Genomic DNA, 16,389 nt, shown 5'->3' with positions numbered 1-16,389 from the left:
CCACCTTGTGTTTAGAGAACGAAAAGCACTCTTCACAATCTCGTTCTACTACACTAGTAGCTGAACTTCTTGTTGCTGCTTATATATGGTGATTTAAAGAGAAATAGGGTTGTAAGGTGAATGTCTGTAATGCACAAGAACTTTGTTGACTAGCACTGCCTTGCCAGAAAAGAAGGTTCCCCCTTCAAGTTTATCAGCGGGGGGGGTATATACCCAGTGTATGCTTTTTGGGTTCATTGCTGCATACAGAAACATGCTATAGACACAGTGCAATTATTGTACTCTGGCTCACATGGATTTGGGATGGATCCAAGGCATTGCCCACCTGTGAGAACCCAAGTATGCCCAAACTGCAAAAATCAGGATTGAACTCCCTGTGCATCTGCTGATGCACAGAGAACTCAATCCAGCTTGGGCAGTATCTTCCCCCACCCCAGTGAACCAACTTTGACAGGAGGGTGGTCCTGTCCATCTGTCGGAAGTTGGCTCACTGGGGTAAGGGAGATACACATCTGGCCTAACAGACGGAAAATGTTTCAGTTCCTGCGCTTGAGGAACTATTTCCCATTGCAGTCTTTATTCTGTTAGAGGAGGTCCAGAAACTATCTAATAGTCCAAGAGAGCAGGCTGAACCTTGCTTCTTATCATATATATGGGGTTTTTTATTGTTCTTGTATGATTCTGAGGTGCTGAATCAGAAGAGTGCCACTCTCTAAATCTTGGGGAAATTTCGCAATATTACATTTAAACCTTGAACAACTGACACAGCAGGTCAGAAATGGACTATTTTTACAGCTGTTCAACACCTTTATAAAGTTGCTGTCAATTTAACTTGGGTAGAGGGGCTGTTACTTAAATAATATCTTACTGAGACTGGGAGGCATGCACATGCTTATGTCCTTTGTTGGCTGTGTTGGTACAATAATGAGTGGGAGTAGACTAGAAGACACTCTAAAGTGTGCATTGGCTGGGGTACCAAAGATACTTTCAGGATGTTCTCAAAAGTCACAGTCCTTGGGATGATTGCCAAAGAAATATTGCGGGGAGTTATTACAGACCTCCCAGTAGATGCATCTATGAATGATACGGTGGAACTGCTTGATAAGAAGTCTGAAATCAGTTAGACTTCAAGGCGATGGGATAACTGCTATCTGAAGCCATTTTTATTACAATGAATTTAATCCATGCTGAGAGAGAAGATGACTGGTTACTGCATTTATATGCAGTGGAGTCAATGCTTCCATATTGCCTTGCTGCAGGTCATGTCAACTATGCACTATGTGGGTCCTACTACTTGAAAACTATGTTAAAACTTGCTCAAGAGCTGTTTTATAAAGTTCATGGCAGATGAACACATAATCAGGCATGAGAAAAGACAACATATATATGATATGGTCATGGCCCTAGAGGCACAATTGCATTCACTCTGAAACCAAATACTTTGGCTGTTTGAGCTCTGTCACAACACATTGTTGGACAGATTTTAAAAGATTTGGAAGACATGAAGGAAAGGAATGTTGAGAATGTTGTGACCTATCACAAGGAAGAGGCTGATCCATGTATCAAGGCTGACTGGAGATCTCATGAAGATCTGGAATTATTTAATAACGTGTATTGATCCACTTGATGGCAGCAGTCTCTGGTTTAATAAAAATAGTCGGAAGCCAAATTCTGAAAGATTGCTCATTAAATGTGCATGGTGCAGTAGCTGTGGGGAGTAGTCAGTAATAGTGAATTTGTGAGCAATTGGTCCTCTGGTTTTCATGGAACTATTATTACCAAAAACATTAAAATAATAATAGTCATCAAATCCGTGAAGCTGGGTGCAGGAGATAGTTATGAATTGGTGGTGTACTGTGATTTATGCTTGTACAATGGGATTGCTCACATCATTTCGAGACATCAACATGGATGATGTACTTAGTCATGAACTTGTTCCAGCGGCTATTGCTTACTTCAGTGAAGATGGTAATATGTGGCAGGCACCTAAGAGTTTCCTCAAAGGAAACAGTGCTGTCACGAGAAGTGCTTGAATGGTCCATTCTGTACCCCGCACTATTATTCTTGATGGCTGTGCTATGCTGTGGTGTGTGTCATGACCAGCATAGCCACCTACTGTGCAAATGTACATGAGTGCATACAAAGCAATGATAGAACGAGAACTGAAACAAACTCCCATCATGCATGTAGTGTTTGACAGATACTATGAGAAAAGTATCAAAGCTCCTACTTGAAAGAAATGGCAAGGAGCAAATTCCAGGCAATACCAACTCTCTCTGGTTTCACAACTACCAAAAAGAAAAGTGGTGCTGAACTCTACAAAGACAAAACCCAACTAATTACATTGATTGTTGATGCACTATTGAATGTTGATGCCAATGCAGCCCACAGAACTGATTTTAACTGGTCCAGAGCCATAACCAATGGAAGTTAATGTTGGGTTATGGGGCCAATCAACGACACATGAGGAAACTGACTTAAATATTGTATACATAGCCGTGTGGGAGACAGCAAATGCCCCAGACCATCCGATACAAGTAAGATGTGATGACACTGACATCTTGCTGTTGCTGGCATACCACATATATATGCAATGCATATTAACACCAATTACAATGGAAGAATGTTGTTGGTCCAAATCAGTAATTGACATAAGTGATGTCACAGCTCAGAACCCATATATAACAGATATACTAGCTACCCAAGCTCTACCTGGTTGTGATACAACCTCATCTCCTGTTGGGATTGGTAAAAGCTGCATGCTGAACATTCTATAAGTTTAAACTTGGGACGCTTAAAGCTGTTGGTGACCCTGCTTCAGAAGAAACAGTTATAATGAAACAGTGTAATACCTTTGGTGCAGAGCTATACAGCTGAGGGGAGACCTCAACAGAAGGCTTGTGTGCTCATTTGTAGAAGAAACATATGGAAACGAGCGGTAACAAACATGCCATTGACAGATAATTTTTCTCCTATGGGATCTTTTGCTAGGGGTCCTTGAAGAAATTTTAAGACACAGTCTTGAAGCAAAAAGGTAGGCCTTTATTCTTTACAAGCATATGCAGGGTCAGTCTCCCTGAGACATCTAAGAGAGACTGCACTGAGGCACTGTGTGCAAACTCTTTTAAGTAGTACAGCATGTGACAGTAGCTCACCAATCCCAAAAGTTCCTGCCCACATAACATCACAGTTCCTCCTCTCTGCATTCTTTCCAAACCAATCAGAAAGCATTAGGTAATTCTACTACTGATTCCAATTTTCTGTCCATCTTACTAATATCACCATTGTTCTGCTGTCCCCTTGACTAATGCTCTTTTAGGCCAGCTGAAACCAGTTACTATTGTGAATGTGCCTTCAAGCAAACCCAGTACATCCATTGTTTCATTGTTTCTGATGGGTCAGGCTGACGCAGGCACACCTGCTTGGGTTTTACCTCAACTCAGGGTAGCTGAAATTTCATGAGCATCACAGGTTTTAATAGCTATAGGGGTCTTATATATTCTTAAATATCCCACTGCTATCTTATAAAATACATAACTTATGAGAGAGGATTATGTTTAAAACACTGAGCTATGTTTAAAGACCACACAGACTAGGGAAAAAGACTGGGTGACTCTGGCTAGGTAGTGTCTCAGCCTCAGAGAAATAGGAGAGGCAGACCACCTCAGAGTACCTTTTTTCTCCATAAAATACACTTCTAAAGTTGTATTACAATTTAACATACTGAGTTATTTTTAGAAATCGGTTAAATCTCAACATCTCTCTCATTAAAACTCTGATTCTTGTTACAGGATCTCCCCCCTAGTCGACGTCCTTGCTCTACACAAGAAACCATTTCCCAAGATCAAAATATATTAATCACAGCTTACACCTGTGTTACATACTGATTGGGTTTAAACAATACACTAATTAATATATGTCAGTTACGCACTGGCCGAGTTCTGGCAAGAAAACAAGAGTTCAAACTAAGTTTACTTTGCCTGCTTCCATAGGCCCTTACTCACAAGTCTGATTCTAAGGCCTATGGATTTTTAAGGTTCTCTGTGAGACTGTATCTTAGGGTCTCAACAGGCCTGCGGGCCTATGCTTAATTCTTTGTGATTTTAAAACACATACCTTCTAATATCTATGTTTATATATGTGGATATATAAAATTCCCCATTACCATCACTTTGTAACTTGCCTCCCACACCCAGTGCACTGCAGCAACACAATAAACAAGCATACCTCAAAACAGAGCTATGGAAGTCTGCCCATCTAAACAGTTCATCTACAATGTACCCTCTGGATTTTGGATGGGAGATTTTGTTAACCTCAACAGAGGAGCTTCTCTCATGGATGACAGAGTGGGTAATGTAGCTCCCCCTACAGCTCAGAGACAGGAAACGCTTCAGTGAATTTTTGTTCCTCCCCTCTTGCTGAGGCTGTTTCATTTCCTGTCTCAGCTCGGAGCACATCCTATTGGGTTCTCTCCTCACTAAGGGATAGTAGTTTCTCCTTCCTTTCTGTGTTCTGTCTTTTTATACTTTTATTACCTTTGCTTCTCCCTCTGTTCTTACCTCTTGAAGTTAAAAAAAATTCTGTCAGAACTCTCTACCTTCATCCTCCGTCCGATTTCTACCTCTGTCAGCTTTCTCGCCTTCTCCCAGCTATCTTTCTTCCTGAGAGACATGGACAAAGCAAAGGGACATACAATGAAAAAGAAGCATGATAAAAAGGCTGGGCAACAGTCAGCGGCAGCTGCAGTTAGTTCCGGCATGCTCCAGCTTCCGGCCACTTTTCAGCAAGGGCTGCTCATTGGCGGAGATGACCCAGTTGAAGGGACAACTTCAGGGTCTTGTTTTTGCAGCCCTCTTAAGTCTGCAAATAATTCCCAAAGTCTCAAGGTTGGCGAGTCCACAGATGCCAGATTTTCAGCAGTGCTGCAGGAAGAGGTGTCTCTAGGTTGTGGTGGGGTGGCAGCAGCTGCCATTTTGGATTGTGAGATAACAGCAGCGGCCACCATTTTGGATCATGGTGGAGTACTAACGCTCTGCCATTTTGGAGTGTAGCAAAGCAGTATTGCCCACAATATTGGCACATAGGGGAGCGGCAGTCCTCGCAATTATGAACCGCAGCAAAGTGGTGCTCATTGCATCTGCTGAAGTAAGAGCTTATGCCCTGTCATCGACACAGCACACTCTCCAGATCCCCCGCATCTTCTCTCAAGCGTGACTAGGGAACTAGAGCTTTTGTCCTCAGATGAGGCGGACCCATTCAGAAAGGCATAGCGTCAGTTTACTCAAGCAGTCACACAGCATTTGGTCAACTCTCCAATTCAGTTGCAGCGCAATACCTCCCCCACGTCATCCTTAGAACAACTGCTACAGCAGCAACCATCACAGATCCTGCTTTTCTCCCCTGCATGGCAGCTTAGGGATGCCATGATAGGCAATTTGGCCACTGAACTGGCAAGGGGAGGGGCACCAAAAAGGTCTCTTCCTCCTACTCAGGGGGATGTGGAAATACATCCCCCTTGTTCAAAAAGACACTTAAGGGGTGCAACAGCACAAAAGACTGTCATCTCCCAGTCCCCTTTCAATTGCTCAGGGACGTGGGAGGCAGTAGGGGCTTGCAGCTAATGAGATGCAGCTTGATGATGAAGGGGAAGACATGTTGGAGGATGGGGAATGGAATTGACAGATCAGATCTAAAGGAATTGGGATCAGCAAGGCTGTTTTTAGAAGTGCATTTCCCTTCTCTGTTTGGCAAAGTAGTGGCTGCTCTGGAATTAAATATAACGCAGCAGTAGCAGCAGCAGCAAGAACCAGTATCCCGAAGTGCATTGGTTCTCCCTGTTTCCAAAACCTCAAATAGATGCATTCCATTGCCAGTCCCACTTAAGGCAATTATGAAATTAGAGTGGGATTCACCACTCCAGTGCAAAAAGAGTATTAACTAGGCAATTAAGTTTTATGTCCTAGATGCTGATGTCATGGAGCAACCTAGGATCCCGGCAGTGGATGGGCCAGTTTCTGCTCTACTTTCCTGTGCTTTTCTGCCCCGGGATGGAGATGCGCAACTGAAGCATCCCAATGAGCACAAGTCAGACATAGCCCTCAAACGTGCTCATGAAGCTAATGCTGTTTTTGACAAGGGCTTCTGTTTCAGCTTCAGTGTTTGCCAGGGCAGCACTCCTGTGGCTAGAGGATCTGTTTGACAATGTCAATCAAGATCCTGCTAGAGCTAGAAAGTCTCTGCTGAAAGTGTCCAGATCACTAACATTCATAGCTGATGTGACTATGAACCAATTCTCTTGCAGGGCCATGGCAGCAGCAGTCGTTGCTCGGAGGCACCTGTGGTTTAACCACTGGGATGTGGATGCATCATCACGGGCTAATCTAGCTTCAGTCCCCTTTTTAGGCTCAAAGTTGTTCAGAGACGTGGCACTGAAGGACATCCTAGTAGAGACTAAGGATAAAAAGAAGATGATGTCATCACAGAGAAGGGATGATAGCACAGGCGCCCCTTCGTCTCCTTTCAATCACATCAGTCCTTTCACAACTCCAGATTCACAGGGCGAAGTTGCAACTTTAGAAGTGGCTGCCCCTCTTGGAACAGACAGAGATTCCAACAGAAGACCCAACAAGCTCCTTTCCCCAGGTCTTGTTCCAGTCAGATACGGCAGCGGCATCAGAACCAACAGTGTTTCTGACTCAGCAGTGCTGCTGCCAGTGGGGGGGAAACTAAGCCAGTTCTCCCATCGATGGCAAGACACTACCCGGGACAAGTGGGTTTTAAAGATAGTCGAACGGGTACAAGACAGAGCTGAGGAAGCATCCGCCCGCCAGGTTTCTTCCTTCACCCGTTTCCAACTCTGCAGTGAAGCAGCAGGCTGTCTCAAATGAGATTCATCATCTTTTAGACATCTCTGCAATAGAGGAGGTGCCTTCAGGCAAGTTCTTCTCAGGGCTTTACTCAGTCTTCTTGGTCAGGAAGAAGGATGGATCCTGGCACCCTATACTCAATCTCAAATTCCTAAACCAATTTGTCATTCCATAGAAATTAAGGATGGAAACTCTTACATCCATAAGAGAAGCCCTCCAGCCCCAGGACTTTCTTGCATCGGTAGACTTGAAGGAAGCCTATCTGCATATCCCTATATTCCCAATGCACAGGCGACTGCTACGCTTCTACCACAATGAGAGTAATTTTCAATTCAAAGCCCTACCTTTCAGACTGGCCTCAGCGCCACGAGTCGTCACCAAGGTGATGGTGACATTGGTGGCCGGTCTTCGACTACAGGGTCTCACATATATCCTTACCCAGATGGTCTTCTGATTCGGGCAAGTTCCGCTCATTGGGCTCGGGAAGCTGTCCAGATAACAGTAGCGCACCTGAAACATCATGGCTTCTTGGTGAATTCTCAAAAGAGTCACCTCAGTCCATCTCAACAGTTAATACACTTGGGAGCGAGATTGGACAATCCATGTCCCTGGCAATCCATCCCCCTATCACCAGAGAGAATTTAGAAGATCACAACCTTCCCATTGACTCAAACGTGGTCAGCGGACGTCATGGTACTCGCGAAGCTACTAGGTGTGATGACATCGGCAATAGGGATTACCCCCGGGTTCAGTTGTACTCTCGGCTGCTTCAATGGCGGCTTCTCCATTACCAAGAAGGCGTTGCACACTGCAACCACTGTTATGTGCTTCTTTACTGGCAGGTCAAGCAGTCCCTTTATTGGTGGATGGCAAAAAGAAACCTGGAAAGGGGAGTGCCTCTTCAGGATCTGCCTCTTTCGGTCATCATCATCGATGCAAGTCTGAAGGGATGGGGCGCCCATTGCCAGGGACAGTACGTTCAGGAGCTGTGGTCGCCACTAGAGGCATGTAGAAGCATCAACTGGCCTGAACTATGGGCAGCACATCTGGCCGTCTGGCACTTCGTGGACACCATCAGATTTCAGTATGTATTAATACGCATCAACAACATAACTCAGGCCCACTTGAACAAACAAGGGGGTACTCGTTTGATGGCTCTGCACTCAGAGGTAATGGCGCTGCTGTCATGGGTAGAGCAACATACATAATCAGTCATGTCAGAATACATTCAGGGCCACTTGAATATCACGGCAAATTGACCTATATGCCTCAGCAGAGGCTTCTTTTGCCCCAGGGTTCTACAGCAGGTCCTGCCTCCATCTGACCCACCCTAGGTTTGCAGCTTTAGTACGTCCCACTTGGAGACCTCCATCATCCATGAGAGAAGGAACAGTTTGTACTTACCATAAATGGTGTTTCTTCATGAATGAAAAGAGGTCTCCAAGGCCCACCCTTGCTATCTTGTTTGGTGGCTGGGACTGCGTCACTCAGTGCCATGACTTCTCCACTAATCTTTGTTGTTGTAGCACATTGTTCTTTTTCATGTGTTTCATGTGTTCTCATCCTTGGGTTTGCTACTGAGGCTGATGGCAGGAGCTCGCCAAGAAATGAAATGAAACTGAGCCTCAGCCAGAGAGGAGGAGCAAAAAATTTCAATGAAGCGTTTCCTGTCTCTGAGCTGTAGTGGGAGCTACATTACCCACTTGGACACCTCCGTGAAGAAACACCATTTTCAGTAAATTCAAACTGTTCCATACACCTTACAAGCTGGCACAACATACTCCTCTAGCACTTAACATAGTACTGAATCTTATCAGATGTTCATATACTAAAGGTTGTAGTTTTGTATGTGGGTGCAGTAAAGACCAATTAAGGTGTACAACATTCTGCACTTACCACAGCGAATGCAGTAATGGGATTATACGTGAGGATCTCAATGACAGTGATGGAGATATTTGTGCTGATACTTGATGTTAATAATGGAAATAACTTTAGTAATTCACTTCTTAAAATTAGTAATAAAAATACCTTCGAATGCTTAAAAATAGCATCAGGAATTGTAAATGCATTAATAAATGCTGTTTTTTATTGGAATTCTGCATTTTATTTGAAGGTAGGCAACATGCTTAACACTCCCGGAGAAGTTTCCCCCCCCCAACAACATCCTTAGATCCACCACTGATCAGTGTCCTCAAAATTCTTAAATAATTTTGAGATGCTTATCATCCAAATTAGATGAGTCTCATGCAGTTGAATAAAAATGAAGTATAAAAGAAAAGCGAAAAGGGTTGGTCTGCTATATTCATAAATTTAGAATTGAAATTGTGAAATTTCCCCAAGGTTTAGAGAGTGGCACTCTTCGGATTTGGATTCAGCACCTCAAAATCATAAAAGAACAGTAAAAGAAAAAGTTAGTGCATCATGAAAAGCTAGGTTCAGTCAGAAAACGGTCTTTCTCCCCCAACAATCAAGGAACCAAGAATTAATAAGATTAGATCATTTAGGCAAGGTAGTGAAGTGAATTCATAAGATATTTGGAAGAGAAACAGTGAAGATATAAAATTTTCATAAAACAAGTTTTATTGAAGAAGTATAACAAAATGGCATTTTATTGGTTAACTGTGAAGAGTGTCCTAGAGAAAGGAGAAAGACTGGAGGTGTCTTAGAGACAGGAGAAAGACTGGAATGATGCTGCATGATGAATTACTTTGGTGAGAAAAGGAGGGGGCATCACAATAGAAATTGAAAGGTGGCAGGAGAGAGGGGAGAATGAAAAGAGGGTTTTATACCTGTCCTTTCTAATGCTCTGTGATGAATTCAGGGAGTGAAAGTAGGCATCAGTGATGCAAGAATAGGCATCCAGCCAGGAACATAGTCACACAGAGAGCTTTGAGGCCACAATAAGGACAAAACACTTTAATGGTTTTCTGAAGGTGCACAGGTTCCTTTGTTCAAGGAATCTGAGGATGTTAAAGCCACAGAATAGTCTCCAAAAAAGTGAAGTGGGATGGCAATTTCTAGGTGCATCAAAAGTGAGACAATTGCCTTGTTCCTGCTTCACAAAAGAAAGAGAATAGACTTTATGTGGACTTTACAGTACGTCTTGGAAAGCACACTCAGTCTCCAGACAAACTCTGGCCAGTCAATAGGACATACATGATGCTGGCTTCATTAGGTTAGGCATGGAAGGAAAATTGGTTTCAGGGGGTCCTACACCAGTGTATAGAGAGAGTGGATGTGGACACTACCTAGCTCATGTCAACAAAGTGTTTTAGTGTTAAATTCAATAGCAGTTTGTCCTAGTTTGCTAGATCCTTACTAGTTTGCCTTTTTCAGGCAAAATGGATCCTTTTGGAGCCAAAGGGCTAGGAAACACACGAAGTGGTTGTGAAACATTGGTCTCCAGCAGCACTTTGGGCATCAACATTTATACACTGCTGCTTAAAACATAATCTGGTGTATGGCACAGTTTGACTCAGATGCCATTACATCATAAAATCATTAATCAGGTTACTATTTTCCCTTGGATTTCTATTTAAAGTATTTAAAGAAATATGCCTCTTCCAGATGAAAATAGCCTCTTTCTCCTCTCCTTCCATCATTCCAATCAAAATTCTAATATAGGTTGCATTTATGACTTCTTCCTGGACACATATGAATGTGTTTTACTATTTCAGTCTCTTTATTATTAATGCTTTTGTATTCAGCAGTTTTTAGATCTTTTTTCCTCAAAGATCTAGTCCAGCAAGCCATCATGGATAAGTTCCTGCCAAGAATTTTGCCATTCCTAACCTTGTTTACAGCTTCATTTTTGTCACTGTATATTTGTTACAGACACATTTGTTTTTCCAGTTTAGCATTCTTTGAGGTAGTGTGGGTTAAAATATTTTAATAGCTTCTCAAGTGCTATATTTTTCTTTATTTGAGGAAAAATCTAATTGCTAAGGTGAAAGATGTTGGGAAAAGTGAAAATAAAAGTTGGCTTTCAACGCAAAGAACGAGTCAGGAGATCACTGAAAATCTACATCAGCTGCAGGATGATAGCAGTTTAAGTGAAGCATCTATGAAAGAAGAGAGGTAATGATATGGTATTGTTTGTTTTGAATGATTACCTAAGGATGTAAAAACCTGCCTTATTTGGAATAATGCCAGTGATGCATTTAGCCAAGTATTGTCTTTCTCTAAGTTATTTTGAAGAAGCCTTTCTAATTGTGTGTTCACCGTACAATTGTACATCTTTTGACAATAATATAATATATACTAGAAGTGTGCATCGGCTCTGTGTGTATCCTGAATTATGAGGCGAATCAGGATGATTCAGCGAATGCTCTTACATTTCTGATTATGCCATTACCAAGTCATCTCAAGGTAGATAAGGGACTCCCAAAGACTTCAAGTGGCTCCGTGGCTTCAACTGTCAAAAATAAATAAATGCATAGCTATTTTTTCCCCTGGAAAACAAAATCAGGCTGACTAGAGAAACCCCCAGAGCTTTATTTATGTATTTATTTATTACATTTATATACCGCCCCATAGCCGAAGCTCTCTGGGCTGTTTACAGCAATTAAAAACAAATATACAAATTTTAAAACACAAAAAACAATTTAAAAACACAATTTAAAATTTTTTAAAACACATGCTAAAATGCCTGGGAGAAGAGATGGGGATATGGGGGGATGTTTTGTTTACACAGACAGGTCTAGCTTGTAATTGCAGTGAATTATTTTCCAGGGCACTCCAATCATGGTGATTTGTTTTTCACATAGATCAACACTGCCCACTATACAAACTAATGAAAATATTTCCATTGCATTCCCAAAAACATGTGGAGAGAGCAGACGCCCACCCCACAAAAACCTTAATTGTAATAAGGTCACTACTGGGGGGTAATACTTCCCTCACCCCACTTTCCTGGTGATCCATGCTTTTCTTTCCTCCAGTGGGCACTAGGACACTTCCAAGTGGGTAATTTGGGCTCCGCAGTAGTGATGGCGGCAGGCAGCAAAACTGTATATAGTCTAATCAGCCCTGTGGTAGTGGAAGCAACAGCGAGCAAAGCCTCTGACTCTGCTCAAGTGAAGAGGAAGGCATCCTTTTTACTAGTGGCAGAGGTGGCATACAGAAAAGCCACGTATGTTGTACAGCAGTTTCAGCAGTGAACAGAAATGTATAACGAGTTCCTGTCAGAGGATGAAGTAGGTTCTGGACTAGTTCTAGACCCAGAAATTCTGTTCAATTCTGATTAAAGTGAAGATGATTTTTTGGATTTCCACTCAGCCACTCCAGTAGCTTGTGTACAGAGTAAGCAAATTATGTCCTCTGCTGGCCCCTCTGATAAAAATCAGGAAGAACATCAAGTTTCATCTTTGTCATTAAATGTACTTATTTTAACTGTGGACTCTGCTCCAGTCAAAATCAGGAACAGCATCATGTTACATCTTTACTGTTAAATGCTGTTGCTCTAATTCAGATTAAAGAGACACTGATGGTTGCTATTCAAAGTAGAAAGAACGGACAGATGATCTGATTTTTTGGGAGGAGGTTAGTGAAGTGCTGATCTGGGGAAAAGTGTTTAACCCTTTCTTTCCTTGCCCTTTCATTGATCTATTGTGCCCTACAGAAACCCAGTGCAATTAGCCGTGGAGAAAAGAAAGTAGACAGATAACAGAATCTAAGATTAGTAGAAGATTCACAAGGGTGTAATCTGGTTTGTGTTATGATCTAGGAAAGTGTTTCTAGTCATATTATGCAGTAGTCTCTGCAGAATATGACTTGCCTGAATTTCAAAGGAGCCATGTTGGGGAAAAATCCCACAGGATTCATATAAACCTCCTGTGACTAGTTTTGTACCTCGGTGGTGCACTATCAACATATGACATATGCATTGCTGAAGCCTCTAAAAACTTGCTGTTCAGAATATTTTACATTTTAGAGCCAAAGTAGTTTGTTTGTAACATGTTCATACTGAAACTTTTTATGTTTATTTTCTAGACATTCAGCCAGAGCTGTGAGTGAAAAGAATAAGGTACTGTAAAGCAGGCTACCAAAAGTTTGCCTTAACTTCTAAACATTTGTATACAACTTTAAGTGGCAATGGTATTTTCACCAATTTTTGAAGCAAAATACCCACAATGGCTACATTTGCACAAAATGCTAAACTAGGGTTTAGAACAAAGTGCACAAGCAGGAATAAGTTGTAGCAAACCTTGGGCTTGCACAATCTCCTTGGATGATGGTCCATTAGGTGGGTAGATTCTGCCATCTATTTTCTACAGGCAGGAAATGCAACAGAGTTGAGGAAGGGCCTTGCTAAAGGTGGAGACCCCAGTCCATTTCCTGCCTTCTGTCTGGGCAGTTTTGTGGGGCAAAAACCTACCCCAGCAGTTTTCATTGTGCAGTTTACACATAAGTAGATGTGTGATGTTGTCACAAAATGTCACCTGTACAGTGTCCCCAAATTTCAGCCGGTTTCAGCCATTTACTGTTTTCCTTCTGGACACAAAAAACCACCTGGGACACAAAATAATCCAGAAATACATTGAATTTTGCTTTTGGAGTGAATTTATTACCCTCGCCAATGTTAGCGGATTGGGGTTGTAAAAACACCCCATCGTTTTTTCTTAGGAAAATGATCAGTGACAGGTCACCCAAGAGCACTGGAGTTAAACTTCCTCTCCCACCTTTTCAAGAGCAAACAAGCTTGTAGTCACATGACAAAAGAATAAACAAACTTGCAATCATATCTCCAAGAACCCATTGTAACAGTGAGGATCTACATAGAAGGATAAACCTTTGGCTATTGAAAGAAATCCATGGCTTCCACAAGCAAAGTAAGTTTTATTTTACAAATGATGGAAATTATAAATGCTAGGGAAATGTTATGTTCCATCCCCTTTATGGCATTCAAAGGAGAGAACCCCCTTTCTTTGCCTAGGTTATTCCCACCCTCAACCCCATTTTCTAGGAGAAGCTGGGATGGGATGGGAAATAACTAATTGGCATCCATCCAGAGCTGATTTCAGGCATCCCTCATGGGTTGGGGCAGGTATACTTTGAAATGCCCAGGTCAGTTTTCTGGACCACCACACTGTTGCATGAAACAACTAACAACTTAGTATTCCATACTGAAGCTATTATCATTCATAGAAGCTGTTATCATTCATTTTACTAAGGAGGTGACTCATGACTGCAGAGGAAATGCATGTGACATATTTCCAGGGTAGTGAGATTGACATAGACAGTGACTCTGAGAGCGATGACAGAGGTAGTGACAATGAGAGGACACTGTACCACACGTGGAAATCTGCTCAGAAAGCGAATATTATGTTCCATCACAACATTCTTCCAGTACATCCAATGATGAGGAGCAGCCTTTTGAAGTGCAGTCCGCCTATACAAAGTCCTCCTGAAAGAGAAGGAAGAAGCAGGTCTCAAGTGTGTGGTCACTGAGTGGGGAAAAGAGGAAGAGGTAGGAGGGTAGCAAGGCCACATTCAGCAGAGCCAGAAACCAGGGACAGTGATGTGATCATAGGAAGAAATGGAAGGGCCTGGAGGAGAGCTCTGCAGCCAATTCAGCAGAAGCACCAGGGACATCATCAGAGAACACCTAGGGCCAAAGAGGGTGCCCTGAAAGAGATCTTGGTGAAAATGTTTGAGTTCTTCATCACAGAGAACATTATCCTATTGATTATCTGTGAAACCAACAGGAAAACTGAGCATGTCTTCAGGGAATGGAATGAGGTCAACCCTACCAGCAGATGTTGCAGCAACTGCGGACAATTCTGTTGCAGTGTCCACAGCACAGTGTAAATTGTGTTGGAGATGTCAATAGGTTGGCACAAGTCATATAATGTTTGTGGACATTTCTCTAACCAAGGACAGTTTTCTTGCAGGTTTAATGGGGTTAGAAAAATACCCCACACAATCTTTAACGTTAGTTCTGAGATGTAAGAAAGATTTTTCTAGACAGTTTACAATATTTTCATAATATTTTTACTTTAAAAATAGTTTTTGTTTGTAATTGAAAATAAAATCATAGCTTATTAAAGGAGCAGAAATTGTGCTGTTTACTCAATATGCAGGGGGAGGCACAAACATTTACTGCACAGAAAAATCCTACTTTCTCTGAATAAATGTTTTCTGGCTCTGGGTTTTTAGGTATTGTCCAGCACACTTCTTCTGACTCCACAGACACAAATGTCATCTGGGATCAAAATGTCACCCAACCATACATTGGAAATCTCAGTAGGCAAAAAATACACCCCGAAAACCATTAGTGTGTGTGGGGGGGTTGTTTTTTTAAAAAAATTGATGAAGGTTCCTTGCTTGTCCTTCACCTCACTAAATCTCTTTTCTGTGTCTTCTGCTCATATATTCCCTCTTTCTGGTGTGTTAGGTCAGAGTTTTTGTGCCTTTTTGTGCACTTTTTTCTCTCAGGGTTTGTCATCTCTCCTGCCTTCCCATCATGCTTCTTCAGCTGCATTTTTGGGTGTGCACCTTTTGTTTTCCCTTGAGTGATTGTGTGTTTTATCTCCTGACTGTCCTGAGTGTTCTTCCCTGAGTGATTTTTAGTTCCCATTTCTTCTTGTTCATCTGTTTTCCCTTACAGGAGCTCTCTCAACTGCAGCAAGCAGGGTGCAGCTCAGTTTTTTGTGTGTGCTTTCCTTCTAAGTGAATTCTCCCCCTTTCCCTTTCTGCAAAGCCACCCTTCTCTCCATCCTCTCCTCCCCTCTCCCGCTGAGTTCAGAGCAGGTGTACCATACTTGTGGGTCAAATGAGAGCCCAATCTGTATTGTTGCTGGGTTCTGTACTTTTGGGGCTTGTGAGCAGGAAGCTCTGTTCACTGCTGTGCATGTGAGATGATACAAAATGGTGGCCACAACTTCCACATCTGATGGCCAGGACCAAATGGCTTTGTTATAGTCCTTCAATTGTTGCTGCAATGGGGATCTCTGACTCTGCATGCACAGTTCACCAGCAATCCTTGCCCCCACTGATGGTTACTATTGCATCTAAGCCAAATAAGCCTCTTCTCCTGGCAAGTTGAGTGGGTGGAGGGCTCAATTTCAGTGGACAACAGTATTAGGGGGTGCAAACAGAATTAAGGAATATAAGGAAAATTTATGGAAAAGCAAGATCAGTTAAGTATATGCCAAAATGAATGCATGCAGCTTTACAGAGATTTAAGGTATAAAACTGTAGGTGAGGAGCGAAGTATGCTTCATGTCAATATTCTGGTCATGGGTATATAGGATGGTTAAAGAAATGCGGGGGGGGGGAGATCTGTGGATAGTATCACCTGAAAAGATAGACATGAGTGGTGCTATCAGGAAAGCTAAGAGTTGTCTGAAAGATGCCAAGCAGGCAAAACCTTTAGTAGCCTTCTGCCTAGGAATAGCCAATATAATAGATGAGGTGTGCTGTCACTTTGCTTTCAACTGAACAAGGCAAAATGCTTTGGGATAGCATCCAGAGACTTGGATTGAGAGGGGGTGAGCTGAAAGAGGGCACATCAGGGGGAGCT

The 16,389-nt window shown here is 42.3% G+C and overlaps 1 protein-coding gene across 6 annotated transcripts in view; it reads left to right on the top strand.

Annotated features, from left to right (window-relative positions):
* ANKRD26 (ankyrin repeat domain containing 26) overlaps nt 1-16,389 on the top strand; it is a 198,269-nt gene that overhangs the window by 59,452 nt on the left and 122,428 nt on the right. For all 6 annotated transcript variants that reach the window (XM_061640078.1, XM_061640076.1, XM_061640074.1 and 3 more), the window contains 2 exons: nt 10,794-10,943; nt 12,858-12,891. In XM_061640078.1, coding sequence (XP_061496062.1) covers nt 10,794-10,943; nt 12,858-12,891 — 184 coding nt within the window. The remainder of the gene's footprint in view (nt 1-10,793; nt 10,944-12,857; nt 12,892-16,389) is intronic.

The sequence above is a fragment of the Rhineura floridana genome, chromosome 8, assembly GCF_030035675.1.
Source record: "Rhineura floridana isolate rRhiFlo1 chromosome 8, rRhiFlo1.hap2, whole genome shotgun sequence".
NCBI classification, from domain to species: domain Eukaryota; kingdom Metazoa; phylum Chordata; class Lepidosauria; order Squamata; family Rhineuridae; genus Rhineura; species Rhineura floridana.
Note: the sequence above shows the minus strand (reverse complement) of the source record. Positions and strands in the feature narration are given on the sequence as shown.